This window comes from Hemitrygon akajei, chromosome 1 (genome assembly GCF_048418815.1).
Source record: "Hemitrygon akajei chromosome 1, sHemAka1.3, whole genome shotgun sequence".
Taxonomy (NCBI): domain Eukaryota; kingdom Metazoa; phylum Chordata; class Chondrichthyes; order Myliobatiformes; family Dasyatidae; genus Hemitrygon; species Hemitrygon akajei.
Window position 1 is genome coordinate 70,813,268 of NC_133124.1, and position 16,552 is coordinate 70,829,819.

The following is a 16,552-nucleotide window of genomic DNA, read 5'->3' on the forward strand; positions in this document are numbered from 1 at the left end:
GGGATGGAGCATTTCAGTTACGGGGAGAGACTGAAGAGTCAGGGTTTGTTTTAATTCTGATGACAAGTTTGGGGGAGTGTCTGATAGAGGTACAGTATATAAAGTTATGAGAAACAGATAGACAGTAAGAGACTTTTGCCCTTAGCACAGGCATCTGAAATTAGGGTATTGGTATTGGTTTATTATTGTTACACATTGCGAGATATGGTGCATTGAGGTAGAACATGGTAAAGCAATAACAATCCAGAATAAAGTGTAACAACTACAGAGAAAGTGTAGTGCAGGTAAACGATAAAGTGCAAGTTCATAATAAGGTAGATTGTGAGGTCAACAGTTCATCTTAACATACTAGAGAGCTATTTAATAGTCTTATAACAGTGGGGCAGAAACTGTCCTTCAGCCTGGTGGTACCTGCTTTCAGGATTCTGTATCTTTAACCAGTGAAAGAGGATAAAAGAGAGAATGGGATTATTCTGGCTAATTTACTGAAGCAGCAAGAAATATAGTCCATAGATGGGAGGTTAGGTTCCATGATGTGCTGAGCTGTATCCACAACTCTGCAGTTTCTTGTGGCCACGTGCAGAGCAGATACCATACAATGCTATTATGCATCTAGTTAGGATGCTTTCTATGGTGCATTGATAAAAATTGGTAAGGGTCAACAGGAACATTTCAAATTTCTTTAGCATCCTGAGGAACTAAAGGTATTGGTGAGCTTTCTTGGCAGTGACATCAACATGGTTCGACCAGGACAGGTTATTGGTGATATTTCACTCCTTAGAAATTGGAACTCTTAAACCTCAACACCGTTGTTGTAGACAGAAGCATGTGCACTGCCCCTTCCTGCAGTCAATTATCAGCTCTTTAGTTTTGCTGACATTGAGGGCAGGCTTGTTATCATGACACCATGTCATTAAGCTCTCTATCTCCTTCCTGTACTCCATCTCATCGTTTTTGAGATACATTCTACTACAGTGGTATCATTTGCAAGCTTGTAGATAGTGTTAGAGCAGAATCTAGCCACGCAGTCATGAGTGTACAGGGCTAAGGACACAGCCGCGTGGAGTATCATTGTTGAATAATCGTGATGGAGGTGTTGCTGCAAATCCTTACTGATTGTAAGGATGTCAGGAAGTCAAGCATTCAGTTGTAGAGGGAAGTGTTGACTGACAGGATCTGGAGTTCGGGTATTGAGTTTGCTTGAAATTACAGTATTGAAGGCAGAGCTATAGTCAATAAACATAATTTTTAATCAACATGGAAATCAGGAGCATATGGACAGTTACGAGAAGCAAAAGATAGTAGGATCTTTTTTCCTGTATAGATGTCTAAAACTAGACTCTAGGGTTTAGAGGGGATCTGAGGAAGAACTTTCTTTATGCACAGGATGTTTGGAAACTGGAATTCACTGCCTCTGTAGTAGGTAGAGACAGGCACTCCAACAATGTATAAGATATACTGTATAATGTAACAATATATATACACTTCAGTTGACCAGACATAGAAATTCATAGACCAATTGCTGGTAAATGGGAATGGTGCTGATGAGTACTTGATGATCAGCATGGATATGGTGGATGAAAGGGATTGTTACTGTGTTGTGTGACTGAGCTGTCCAGCTGTTAAACCTACATAGAGGTCGATTCTGGTGTCATGAGTAAGCACTGGACACAGATCAACCAAGTGGGTAGGATGGCAGTAAGAGTGCAAAACGTAAGTAGGTATCTCCAGAGAAAAAAACAGATTTCTATACATCTCATCTTTCATGGAGAAAACTTCTCCCTCCAGTTAATGACAGCAGGGTGGGATAACTCAGAACAACACTTAGAGAGGGGGCACATACAGCATCATTGAGCAGGGCTATTTCACTCTCAACTGTTTGAGGGGGCATTTACAGTCTCTTAAAACAAGGCCATTGCTCTCCTATGAGAGGATTAATTACAACCACCAGAAACTATGTCACCTCATACTTATAGAGATATGGCATGGATAGAGATATGGCATGGAATCGGATTCTTTGTCACACTGAATTAGTGCCACTCATCACCACCAATTTATACTAATCCTACATTAGTCCACTGTTTAAAAATTTGCCTCACATTTTCATCAGATTCCCCCAGATTCTATCTCTCACCTATATATAGGGTACATATTAAGGACAATTTATTGTGATCAATTAATGTACCAACCTACACACCTTTAAGATGTAGGAGGAAGCTCACGTGCTCACAGAGAGAATGTGCAAACCCAACACAAACAGCACTGGAGATCAGATTGAACCTGGGTTTTGACATATAGCTGTGGCCTTTGTAGCTGCACCACTACTGCCAGCTGTGTGACAGAGGAAAATACAGTTTCTGAGAACAAAACCATTTCATTGCTTACCATGACCCAGATCCACTGTTAAATTCACTGCATCTAATCATGGCCATTCTTGCCCATCAGATGCATTAATAAGATTTTATTGACTCTAGAAATAGAACTTCAATTGTGAATTCCTCCCACTTCCTGTTTGTTATCCCTAAACTTTTCAAACAGACCATTTTCTGAAGAATACACTGAGGAATATAAACCTTATTATGCATTCAGATTCACTTAGCACATGTACATAACTGGTTCGTTTCTCTGTTATTGTTGTTTCTGCATTCTGCGAACTTGGTGGCTATGCTATGCTGGGGCCAGAATGAGTTGAGACACTTAGGAACTGCCATCAGCACATCCTTAGCTTTTGTTGGCTGTTCATACAAACAATTCATTTCACTGTTACCTCCCTCTGACCCACCCACACACACAGAGTCCTCCAGTCCTAGGATAGGACTGCTCCAGTTCTCCAGCAGACTCATGGATCCACAGACACTGGGCCTTCAACTTCCCTAGTGAACTTGCAGATCCAGGGTTTTGGCTATTAAGCCTTGATTTCTGGTCTTATTGACCTTCGAGCTTCAGTCTTCGCTATTGAGCTCAGGACATGCCATTGATGACAAATGAGGGAGAATCCTGGATGACAACCCTGAATTCCAGGCCTCAAACTCTGGATTTGCCAATTATGGGATTGTGAACATTAGGCTTTGAATTCTGGTCTGGCCATCTCATGTATCTAGGGAATCACTGGCCCTCACAGAAATTCAATCCTGGAACTTGCCCTCAACTCACTGACCTGGGTAGGGGGCACCAGACTTCATCCTTGATGGTCTGCCAGCCCAATATCTGATCACAGATATCTTTCCTCCTGTGTCCATCACTGGCCGCCTAACACCTAGACTCTGGCCTGACCTCTAATTCCTCAATATTTCTGTTCCTGAACCCTAACCTGATCCCCAACTCCCCTCTCTGTCCCCAAAACCATCTTGTCAAATAGCAGAGTTATTTAATTCAGAAATGTGAGTGTTACATTTTGGGAAGATAGGTGAGGGAACTTTGAGCAGCGGCCAATTGGAGAGATCAAAAACATGAGATGTATTTCACTCAGGTTTGCTGATCGAGTAGAAAATACAACAAATCAGAGCAGTTTTGGAGCTTTCAGTAGTGGCCAATCAGCATTCAGGATTTATTAGCAAGAAAAAATTAGACAGACAAGGGCAAGTGGAACAAAAATTTACTTACAGCTTATTTTTTTGCCTTCTCTGACTGACGCCTTGAAAGCTAAAGCCTCAAAATCTCCACTGAGGGAGCTGCATCGTTGCAGCTGCCATGGTTGTAGTGGTCAGAATTAGAGAGGAGATTTTGAGGCTTTAGCCCTTCAAGGATTCAGTCAGAGAAGACAAAAGAAAAGCTGTAAGTAGATTTTTGTTCCCCTTCTTTACACTTGCTCAGTTAGGACAGTAAAGATGCCAGGCAGGACTGTGGAATGTTCCTCTTATGGGATGAGGGAAGGCAGCGGTAAGGTCTCTGACACTGAGTCCGACTCCGATTCAGAAGGGAGAGAAGAAGCGACCTGTGGGGATAGTGGATGTGATTTAGGGGAACAGAAGGGAGGTTCTGTGGATGAGAATGTGATTCCTAGGTGATATGTTGCCTCCCTGGTGCTAGGGTCAGGGATATCTTGGATCGGGTCCTCAGCATTCTTATTTGGGAGGGAGAACAGCCAGAGACTGTGGTCCATGTAGGCACCAATCACATAGGTAGAAGAGTGATGAGGTTCAGCAAAGTGAGTTCAGGGAGTTAGGTGCTAACTTAAAGAGCAGGACTTCCAGGGTTGCAATCACAGGATTGTTACCTATGCCACATGCTAGTGAGGCCAGAAAAATGAAGATTATACAGTTTAACACATGGCTAAAGAGTTGGTGTAGGACAGGGGGCATAAGATTTTTAGGTCATTGGGCTCTCTTCCAGGGAAGGCGGGACCTGTACAGAAAAGGTTTGCACCTGAACTAGAAGGGGACTAATATCCTAGCGTATATATGTCAAACTCAAGGCCCGCGGTGGAATTATCTTTGGCCCGCGAGATAATATCTAATTACTATTAAAGCTGGCCCCAGTAATCGAAGCGCCTATGGCGTATGATATGGCTAATGCTGAGTTTATTCAGGTACCAGGTTTTCAGGGTTTTTAGTGTTTATTCAGCAGTCTTCTTAATAAGAAACGGAATTTGTAAAGTGAAACACTTTGTAGTTATAGCAGAGACTGAGACACATGAGAGCAGGCTGAAAAAACAGAGGCAACGAAAGCTCCGTTCGCACGCGTCCGACTGATCCGGCCCGCATGAAGCTGCATTTTGCTCAATCCGGCCCGTGACCTAAAATGAGTTTGACACCCCTGTCCTAGCGGAAAGGTTTGCTAGTGCTGCACAGTGGGGCTTAAATTAGAGTTGCAGGGGATGGGAACCAGAGTGCCAAAACAGTAGAGAGGTTGTGGAGACAGAAGACCTTAGATAAAATCAGGGATCAAAAGGTTGAGTATAGTGTGACTAGTGTCCCTAGCTGCTTGTATTTTAATGCAAGAAGTTGAGATGTTACATTACAGTTGTACTAGACACTGGTGACACCAGATTTTGGAATATTATGTTCAGCTTTCATTACTCTGCTATAGGAAAGATGCCATTAAGCTGGAAGGAGTGCATTTAAAACATACTTGGACAGGTCCATGGACAGAAATGTGTTAGAGGATTATGGGCCAAGCAGGACAAGCCGAGATCGGAATCTTGGTGGGCCTAGAACCCAGTGGCCTTATGAACACCTGATCATAGTTCATTTTCTGCAAAAATCATAACCATCTGCTCTAGACATTTCTAGTTACACATCTTAATATCTATAAATCAAATTTACTGCATCTTCAGGTAAATATAGCTAACAGCCAGAGAACCAAGGATTAATTTGACTAATTGCAAATAAGTGTTTTGATGGTTCTGCCCTCCCATCTCTACCAAGGCAGGTTTAACCAGGCCACAGCTGCCTATTAATTTGCAGACAACTTGTAATGTCAAGCCTTTGATTGATTGCACATCACATTCAGAGGGGCTTTGACTAAAGTACTGCTTGATTAAACCAAGATGAGGTGCCTTGATGGGGTACAAGGACAAGGTACTTTCTCTTGTGGAGGAATCTAGGACTAGAGGTAGGGAGGATGGGAGGTCATATACCAAAATAATTTTAATCTGTGTATGCTCTTGTTTTTGAGAAGCTGTGTTTTTAAAAAACCATTATCTTGGAGCAAACGCCTAGTCTGAGGTGCCACTTCACAACTTTCCTGCAGTGAGAGAAATATTGAGAAAGGTTCAGTGCAATTACTTGAAGTATTTATGGAAAAGGTGGTTAGATACAGTAGCAGTAATTAGACATGTTGTTCAAATGCATTTTTATTAAATGTTTTTGCAATAACAAATATTTTGCAACCATTTCCAGCAGAGATGAAAACTTTCATGAGATGATTCTCATTCCCCAGAAACCCAAACCCCCAGGGCAATTGTGTATTGTCTCATTCTGCTCAAGACAACTGTCAAAGCAAAAATGAAAAGTCACTTTCCTAATTCACAATTTGATACCAGATGTAGGAGGGCAAACCACAGGGACTTCTGTCCTTCAAATTCACTCACATTTATGTACTGTAAGAGGCCTATCTATCTAGTAGCTGGAAATCATTATTGTTTCTCCCAGGTATCCTAATATTGTAGGATTGTGAGGAACCCAACCATTCTTGAATCAGATCGACAGTTGTCACTAAAATTTACATCATAACCCCAAAGGCCTAACAAAATTCAAGTTAACTGGGCAGGCAATATTTGGAGAAATGAGAATGAAAAGGCAACAATTCCATCTCAATCTAATCAAGGTTAAATCAGTTCCAATCTCCAATGAATTAGAAGCACTTGCGATGGACAATGGAGGGACCAGACTCATCATACTCCTGCTTACTGATCCACATCTGCTGGAAGGTAGAGAGGGAAGCCAGGATGGATCCTCCAATCCATACTGAGTACTTCCTCTCTGGTGGAGCAATGATCTTAATCTTCATGGTGCTTGGAGCCAAGGCTGTGATTTCCTTCTGCATCCGGTCAGCGATTCCTGGGAACATGGTGGTTCCACCAGACAGGACTGTGTTGGCGTACAGATCCTTCCTGATGTCCACATCACATTTCATGATGCTGTTATAACAGGTCTCATGGATTCCAGTAGATTCCATCCCAATGAAGGAGGGTTGGAAGAGGGTTTCTGGGCATCTGAAACGCTCATTGCCAATGGTGATGACCTGGCCATCAGGAAGCTCATAGCTTTTCTCCAAGGACGAGGATGAGCTGGCTGTCTGCATCTCAGATTCAAAATCTAGGGCCACATAAGCAAGCTTCTCTTTGATGTCACGGACAATCTCCCTCTCAGCTGTGGTTGTGAAGGAGTACCCACGCTCGGTCAGGATCTTCATCATGTAGTCAGTGAGATCCCGGCCAGCCAGGTCCAGACGCAGGATGGCATGTGGCAAGGCATAGCCTTCATAGATTGGCACAGTGTGACTCACACCATCCCCAGAATCTAGCACAATGCCAGTGGTACGGCCAGAGGCGTACAGGGACAGCACAGCTTGGATGGCAACGTACATGGCTGGAGTGTTGAAGGTCTCGAACATGATCTGGGTCATCTTCTCACGGTTGGCTTTGGGATTGAGGGGAGCCTCTGTGAGGAGGACAGGGTGTTCCTCTGGGGCCACTCGCAGCTCGTTGTAGAAGGTATGGTGCCAAATCTTCTCCATGTCATCCCAGTTGGTCACAATGCCGTGCTCAATTGGGTATTTCAGAGTCAGGATGCCTCTCTTGCTCTGGGCTTCATCACCAACATAGCTGTCTTTCTGACCCATTCCCACCATCACACCCTAGAATGGAAAAATGGGACAAATGATGATTTAAAATTCAGCCAAGACCTTTTGAGCAACTGCAGAATTAATACAGCAGAGGAGACAGTTCTCTTGCTAAGCAATACAAAGAGAAGCTCTTGTAATCTTTGCAACAAGGCATCTTTTAAAAAGAGGGCTATCTGGAATGTAGTAATGCAACACTTGAGACATATCAACTACTCACAAGGAAATAGGAGTGGATCCCATTTGTTGATTTGTCTTTCAGGGGATTGTCACTGAGGCAATGTTTTGGAATTCATTGGCCTTCCAAAAGCCTTGACTATTACACAGGATAATACTGCACCACAAGTAGTCCTTTTTGCTCTTGAACCCACGCCTCATCTACTACCATGTGTTTACAAGATCTCCATTGTGAATAATATTGCTGCCTCTAAAAGCCAGCAGCATAACAGGCATTTGATGATTGAGACTTATAGTAAGGGGCAAATCTGTTTGTCAGGCCACAATACCAGCTTTTCATTGTCATATACAAGTATCTGCTAACCTTTGTGCAGAGCTGAAGTTGTGGCACAAGACAAATCTTAATCTAGACTGCACTTGCTGTGAAGGGTGACAGAGGAAGAAGGGGCAACTTTACTATATTTGCACTGCTCTGTCAGTAAATGCTGGGCATGGGGTCTGGGGAGACAGGCAAGTACAGTCTGTGCAATCAGTAATCTCAAACCACTTTCCTCAGAGGCAATTCTTCCATGTTAATTAGGATGTACAAAACAGCCTACACAGGTTAAATAGGAAAGGGTCAGAACTTTGTTATCAGAAAGTTAGAAAATTTACACAAAAATCACAGAGGTCTAGAACACATTCTGAAGGGTAGAGGCTAAAAATCTTCACTATTATATCTGAGTGTCAATTTCGTGTTAGTTAAGTAACCAGAGTTATAAAGGATGGAAATAGGCCCTTTGTTCTAACTTGTCCATGCTGACAAAGACGTCTATCCGAGCTAGTTCCAATTTAGTGGGATGTGTGGCCAATATCCCACTAATCCTCTATCCACACTTATCCAACTACCTGGAAGCCCATTCTAAGTACACACTATGCTCTGTGAAATTTCCCCATAAGGTCCCATTTGTATCTCTCTTCTCACTTTAAACCTATGACCTCCAATTTTCAAACTACCCTATTCTGGGGTAAAAACTGACCATTCATGTCTTTCATCATTTTATACCCCCATAAAATTACCCCTCAGCCCTTGTATTTCAGCAAAATCAGTCCCATCCCATTTTTCCTTACAACTCAAGCTCTCCAATCCCTGCCCCATCCTTAATGACATTCTTCTAATAAATCAAAGTTGCACAATATTTAAAGTGTGATTTCACCCAACATCTTTGATGGTAGAGCCTGTTTGTCACAAGCACTCATCTTTCACTCCACCCTAGTCCACCAATTACTTCATACTCTTGTCTCAGCAATCCCTTTCTCTTTATACTGGACATCTCCCCTCTCACCTTCCAATCCTAATGCAGGATTTTGACCCGAAATTCTGACAGTTCCCCCACCCCACCACCTCAAATCGGATTACTTGTTGCTGCAGATTTACCACTTGCAATCCCATCTCACCAGTCTCTGGTACCATTGTAAATATGACATTCCAACTCTTGTATACAGAGCCCTGACCAATGAAGATAAGTATACCAAACACCTTCACCACACTACCCGTGTTGCCACTTCCAAGGCACTGAGGGAAGCCTGACAGGACAGTGTTTCTCCAGAGCCTGAAAAATTCTACTCCATCAATGGAAAATTGCCATCAAAGCTGGCATTCATTGGCTGGTTGACAGTAGAGGATGCTGATTGAACATCTCTAATAGAAGTATTTTTTTTAATGGATCAATCTGATAGTCCCACATAAAGGATATGGGAAGAAAGCAGGAGATTGGGGCTGAGAGGAAATGGTGAAGCATACCTGATGGGCCAGATGGCCTAATTCTGCTCCTATATCTTATGGTCTTGTATAGACAACACAGAAACAGGCTCTTCAGCCCATTGTGTAAATAATGACCTTCAACATGCAACTTGTACAGACAGCACAGTGAGTCAGGATTAAGTCACTAGAACTGTGAGGCAGCCACTGCAGTCAATTCCATAATTGGTGAAACAAAAGTCTTAAGATTAGTTTATGATGGGGCAAGATAAGGAGGGAACTTTGTACTGAAATTAGTTTGATGAGTTGACTCTCCACCACTCCACCTTCCACTTTTACTACTGGTCAGGGTCACCTTGAATATGATATTGCACACAAATCAAAGTATCTATTGTATATCATATCGTAGTTTATAAACTCACTATCACTAACGTAGTGAACTGCTGTACAATTTCCTGTCGCCATGTATTGTTACTTATTAAGCAGGATGTCAATTTTTAGACAAGATTGGCAAGTCAGCCCTGATAGAAAATTCCAAACTTTGAAGGAATTTGAAGATTAAAATAATCAAACTAGCATCACACACTGTGCTGTACATTACAGATGTTACATTGTTCACAATGACTAATTAGATTTTCATTCACTGCACTGGCAAAAGAATCTATGGCTTTTTCGAAAAAGTAACATTCACAGGATGTGGATGTCACAGGCACAGCCATCATTTAATGCTTTATTACTCTACAGCCTTCTGGTCTCACATTCAATTTTAGATAGATTCACTGTTCTTATTTACACAAGACACCTATTGTTTCTGGTCTTTTTACCACTGCCTTTCCTGCTTTGTACCCAACAGACAGACCTCCCATTGTTCTCTCCTTTCCTCCTTTCATTTGCATCTTAACATCTCATTATTTCCTAGTTCTGAAAAATCCAGAGCTAAAACATTAACCATTTCTCTCCACTGATACAGCCCAAGTTGCAAAATAAATTCCAACAATTTTTAGATTTTGTATGTGCTGAAATGGCAGGATTCTTATTTTTCCATTCCAGGACAAAAGTCACACAAATTGAGATGGGAAGGCCTTTATAAAGGGATATTTAGTGAACCAGATAAAATGTTAGCATACACAAAAACCAGGAAAAGCTGATCCAATGGCAACTCAAATGCATAGCAAGCAACTTATCCCATTGCTTTATCATTTACCTACTTTTGTCTTAAACATATTCAGAATCTCTCCTTCCACCACACCCAAGAGTTCTAATAATTAACCAGCCTGAAATCCTATCTCACATCTTTTATGTGCAACCCACAAATTCTAGATTCTTCCAGTAGTATGTCCACATCGATTTCGTTAAGATGCCTCAGATCCTTGAGTTTTATGTATCCTGTCATTTTACAAAACTCCTAAAAAATACATTTCTAAAGGTATCCAACTATTTTCACATTGCAAATAGCCTTAATTATAACCTTAATTTCTAAATGCATATAGCCTCCTTAAACAAGGAAATTACTGCTTAGTGTTTCAATTGCTGCCTCACCAATGCCTTGTAATTACAGAAACATAACCTTTCCAGTTTTGTACTTTATACCCTTGGAAAAAACGACGTTGTTCACTTCCTTCGTTATTTATTCACATGCAAATACAGCCCTTTGTTAGTCCCATAATTCTGTTGCTACACAAAAGAACCATTTAGATCCGACGTTACGTTAGAGAGCCTCCCCTTCAATTGTTCTATTCCTTTCAACGCCATCACTGGGCAAGGGCAAGGAAGGGTTAATATATTCCAGACCTACCCAGTACTTGCCCTCAAAGTCGGGGTATAAGAACCAGCAAAAAAAAAGGGCCTAGATTAGAGCAACACACAAAATGCTGGAGGAACTCAACTAGTCAGGTGGAAGAGAGCACAAGCCGAAATCCCCCTTTCCTTTCAGTCCTGATTAAGAGTCTCGACCCAAAACGTCGACTGTTCATTCCTCTCCATACATGTTAAGTTCCTACTGTATTTTGTGTATTGCTGGCAAAATTTCCATCAACAGAATCTCTTGTCTTTAAGACTCTAGGAGATTCCATTATAAAGAGTCAACAATACCATCCAACACATTAACAAAAAATGTTCCCATGGAGTCCATGATCCAGTTTGTGACTACCGCCCAAATAAAGCGCCATAATTGGGTTGGGGCCATTCACCCACCGGCACCGCACTCACACATCACACTGAACCACCCTCTCCCAATAAGGTTCCAACACTTAGTTACTCTCCAATCTCTTCCACTACAAGTAAATCATCACAAAAAGTCTACAATCAACTCTCATGATGAGGGGTCAAGCCCTGAGCCAGGACATCTCCCGCAAATCTCCTACGTTGCAGGAGTTGAGGCTTTTCAGTGAATAACTCACCTGGTGTCGAGGCCGCCCCACAATGGAGGGAAACACAGCTCTGGGGGCATCATCTCCCGCAAATCCGGCCTTGCACATACCAGATCCATTGTCCACAACTAGCGCAGCAATCTCATCATCAGCCATGGTTTAAAGCGCGGAGGGAATGACTGAAAGATAAAAGGGAAAAAAATAGTGAGTCAAGAACACAAAGCACAGCACCTCAATCCACCAAACTAAACCAAACAATGCATCAGGACCAACCAAGTCAAGAGAACAAAGCTATTGCGACAAAATAGAACTCATCGCACAGTTCCCCTCTCTTTATGGAGACTCACCGACAGACAGTCACGTCACAGCCAGCCAATGAGATCCCGGGGGCAGAGCCACAGCTCGGTTTCCATGGGACTAAATCTAATCATAGCGGAAATACTCATTCATTTATGTATTTCGTTAATATTCACAATCAGGCGGGTAGAGCTTACCCACTTTTGATGTTTCTCAACATGCATTGATCATTGAGCAAATCATTGCTCGAGCTTTACCTATTCGGCTGTTCATAATCATTTCGCATTGTGCTCAGGGCAATACCTGATTCATCTCGCAATACCCAGCACCTGTAAAATTACCCCTTCCTGATGCAGAGAAAGGGAGAGATTAGTAACCAAAATCGCATCGCACGTGGGGGGGGGGGGGGGGGGAGTGAAGAAATACTTTAAAAGGAGAGATAGGGAGGTCGTGAAGAAAGAATTGGCAAGTCTGGGGCCGGACTTATTAGAGGCATCGGAAGTGATTAAAGTCCATGATTAGAATTTAAAACAGCGCAGAGATCTGGGAGGGCTGTAGGGACAAGAGACTACAGATGCAGTCTGGTCTACTTCCATTCTGGTGTGGCTCAGTCCTGCCTGATACAGGGTTTAGACACAAAACGTCGACTGTTCACCCCCCCCCCCCCCCACACACACACGCGATGAAGGACCCGTTGAATTCCTAATTGTTCGCCACACCTTTAAATGTTTCTAAGATATCCCAGGAATGGGAGCTGCAAAACCAAGGGACGATTTGAAAATATAAAAAGAATACCGTGCTTTAATCGGACAGCGATTAATGTCAGTAGCTCAGGGGTGGTAGAATTAGTCCTGAGACAAAAAGCCAGAACCCTCCTCTCCCCCCCCCCCCCCCCCATCACCCAACCTTGTCAAAATGATAATAATATGGGAGAGGAATGTCCCGGCTCTGGTCCGAGATGTCCTGGAAATCCCTGTTCACCCAGCCTCTCTGGGATGATGACTTAGACACGGAGCATCGATACAATCGAGAAAATCTGCAGATGCTGGAAATCCAAACAACACACACATCAATACTGCGGACACACCTTGAGTAAGAGCGGCCAGCACGCCAAGGGTTAAACTTTGCGCATTCTGCCGGCTCGCAGACTGCAGACTTTGCCTTATTTGGTAATTAACCTGCAGAGGCTGCTGAGCCACACCTTTAAGCGTTAAAGGGACGAAGCAAACTCAGATTCCTCTCACAGTACAGTGTGGCCCGACGTGATTTTATGTATCATATTTATACCCCAGCCCATCTTTTTCCTGGGATATGGGTGTCCTCAGCTGGGGCTTGGCTGGATGGTCCCTGGTTAATCAGGAGTTGAGCCACCTTGTACAATTGTTGCAGGAGGAGGCCTTCAAATTATAAGCATGACAAGGGAATGGAGTCACTTACAGCTGGTCAACTGTTCTTCCCCTGCCACACAACATCCTTCTCTCTTGCAGCTGCCTCTTTCACAACTCCAACCCTTCTGTCCCTACTGCTCCTTCTTTCTTCCCTCCATAGCAGAATCAGCATTGGCTTTATTATCACTAACATGATGTAACCATATAACAATTACAGCATGGAAACAGGCCATCTCGGTCCTTCTAGTCCGTGCCGAACGCTTACTCTCACCTAGTCCCACTGGCCTGCATTCAACCCATAACCCTCCATTCCTTTCCTGTCCATATACCTATTCAATTTTACTTTAAATGACAATACCAAACCTGCCTCTACCACTTCTACTGGAAGTTCATTCCACACAGCTACCACTCTCTGAGTAAAGAAATTCCCCCTCATGTTACCCTTAAACTTTTGCCCCCTAACTCTCAACTCATGTCCTCTTATTTGAATCTCCCCTACTCTCAATGGAAAATGGCTATCCATGTCAACTAACTCTATCCCCCTCATAATTTTAAATACCTCTATCAAGTCCCCCCTCAACCTTCTACGCTCCAAAGAATAAGGACCTAACTTGTTCAACCTTTCCCTGTAACTTAGGTGCTGAAACCCAGGTAACATTCTAGTAAATCTTCTCTGTACTCTCTCTATTTTGTTGACATCTTTCCTATAATTCGGTGACCAGAACTGCACACAATACTCCAAATTCGGCCTTACCAATGCCTTGTACAATTTTAACATTACATCCCAACTCCTATACTCAATGCTCTGATTTATAAAGGCCAACATACCAAAAGCGTTCTTCACCACCCTATCCACATGAGATTCCACCTTCAGGGAACTATGCACCATTATTCCTAGATCACTCTGTTCTACTGCATTCTTCAATGCCCTACCATTTACCATGTATGTCCTATTTAGATTATTCCTACCAAAATGTAGCACCTCACACTTATCAGCATTAAACTCCATCTGCCATCGCTCAGCCCACTCTTCTAACTGGCCTAAATCTCTCTGCAAATTTTGAAAACTTACTTCATTACTTCATTGGCGTCTCAATATCACCAAGACCAAGGAGATGGTGGTGGACTTTAGGAGATCTAGGCCTCATATGGAGCCAGTGATCATTAATGGAGAATGTGTGGAGCAGGTTAAGACCTACAAGTATCTGGGAGTACAGTTAGACGAGAAGCTAGACTGGACTGCCAACACAGATGCCTTGTGCAGGAAGGCACAGAGTCAACTGTACTTCCTTAGAAGGTTGGCGTCATTCAATGTTTGTAGTGAGATGCTGAAGATGTTCTATAGTTCAGTTGTGGAGAGCGCCCTCTTCTTTGTGGTGGCGTGTTGGGGAGGCAGCATTAAGAAGAGGGACGCCTCACGTCTTAATAAGCTGGTAAGGAAGGCGGGCTCTGTCGTGGGCAAAGTACTGGAGAGTATAACATCGGTAGCAGAGTGAAGGGCGCTGAGTAGGCTACGGTCAATTATGGAAAACCCTGAACATCCTCTACATAGCACCATCCAGAGACAGAGAAGCAGTTTCAGCGACAGGTTGCTATCGATGCAATGCTCCTCAGACAGGATGAAGAGATCAATACTCCCCAATGCCATTCGGCTTTACAATTCAACCGCCAGGAGTAAGATATGTTAAAGTGCCGGGGTTAGGACTCAATGTATTTAAGTAAACTACTTAAGAACTTTTTAAAAGCTATTATTAATGCTTTTTGAGAGGGTGATTTTAGATGCATATCATATTTTTACTGAGTTAAGTATTGTATGTAATTAGTTTTGCTACAATAAGTGTATGGGACATTGGAAAAAATGTTGAATTTCCCCATGGGGATGAATAAAGTATCTATCTATCTTATCCACAACGCCACCTACCTTAGTATCATCTGCATACTTACTAATCCAATTTACCACCCCATCATCCAGATCATTAATGTATATGACAAACAACATTGGACCCAGTACAGATCCCTGAGGCACACCACTAGTCACCGGCCTCCAACCTGACAAATGGTTATCCACCACTACTCTCTGGCATCTCCCATCCAGCCACTGTTAAATCCATTTTACTGCTTCAATATTAATACCTAACGATTGAACTTTCCTAACTAACCTTCCGTGTGGAACCTTGTCAAAGGCCTTACTGAAGACCATATAGACAACATCCACTGCTTTAACCTCGTCAACTTTCCTCGTAACCTCTTCAAAAACTTCAATCAGATTTGTCAAACATGACCATCCATGCACAAATCCATGTTGACTGTTCCTAATCAGACCCTGTCTATCCAGATAATTATATATACCATCTCTAAGAATATTTTCCATTAATTTACCCACCACTGACGTCAAACTGACGGGCCTATAATTGCTTGGTTTACTTTTAGAACCCTTTTTAAACAATGGAACTACATGAGCAATACGCCAATCCTCCAGCACCATCCCTGTTTCTAATGACATTTGAAATATTTCTGTCAGAACCCCTGTTATTTCTACACTAACCTCCCTCAAGGTCCTAGGAATATCCTGTCAGGACCTGGAGATTTATCCACTTTTATATTCCTTAAAAGTGCCAGTACTTCCTCCTCTTTAATCGTCATAGTTTCCATAACTTCGCTACTTGTTTCCCTTACCTTACACAATCCAATATCCTTCTCCTTAGTGAATACCGAAGAAAAGAAATTGTTCAAAATCTCCCCCTTCTCTTTCAGCTCCACATATAGCTGTCCACTCTGATTCTCTAAGGGACCAATTTTATCACTCGCTATCCTTTTGCTATTAATATAACTGTAGAAACCCTTCGGATTTATTTTCACCTTACTTGCCAAAGCAACCTCTTATCTTTTTTTTTGATTTTCTAATTTCTTTCTTAAGATTCTTCTTACATCCTTTATATTCCTCGAGCACCTCATTTACTCCATGCTGCCTATAGTTATTGTAAATATCTCTCTTTTTCCTAACCAAGTTTCCAATATACCTAACAGGAACATAAAGATCCTGTACCCTCAAAATTTCACCTTTAAATGACCGCCATTTCTCTATTACATCCTTCCCATAAAACAAATTGTCCCAATCCACTCCTTCTAAATCCTTTCGCATTTCCTCAAAGTTAGCCTTTCTCCAATCAAAAATCTCAACCCTGGGTCCAGTCCTATCCTTCTCTATAACTATATTGAAACTAATGGCATTGTGATCACTGGATCTGAAGTGCTCCCCAACACATACCTCTGTCACCTGACCTATTTCATTCCCT

The 16,552-nt window shown here is 42.4% G+C and overlaps 1 protein-coding gene across 2 annotated transcripts in view; it reads right to left on the minus strand.

Moving 5' to 3' along the window:
• Nucleotides 1-5,776: 5,776 nt before the first annotated feature.
• Nucleotides 5,777-16,552, minus strand: part of LOC140727720 (actin, non-muscle 6.2-like) — a 31,205-nt gene continuing 20,429 nt past the window's right edge. The window contains exons 1-3 of one of the 2 annotated variants that reach the window (XM_073045417.1): nt 11,845-11,924; nt 11,602-11,750; nt 5,777-7,299 (exon numbers count right to left, since the gene is read on the minus strand). In XM_073045417.1, the coding sequence (XP_072901518.1) occupies nt 6,295-7,299; nt 11,602-11,727 (1,131 nt within the window). In that variant the 5' untranslated portion in view covers nt 11,728-11,750; nt 11,845-11,924 and the 3' untranslated portion in view covers nt 5,777-6,294. Of the gene's footprint in view, nt 7,300-11,601; nt 11,751-11,844; nt 11,925-16,552 lie in introns of those variants that run through there. The other variant, XM_073045425.1, reaches the window with a different exon arrangement.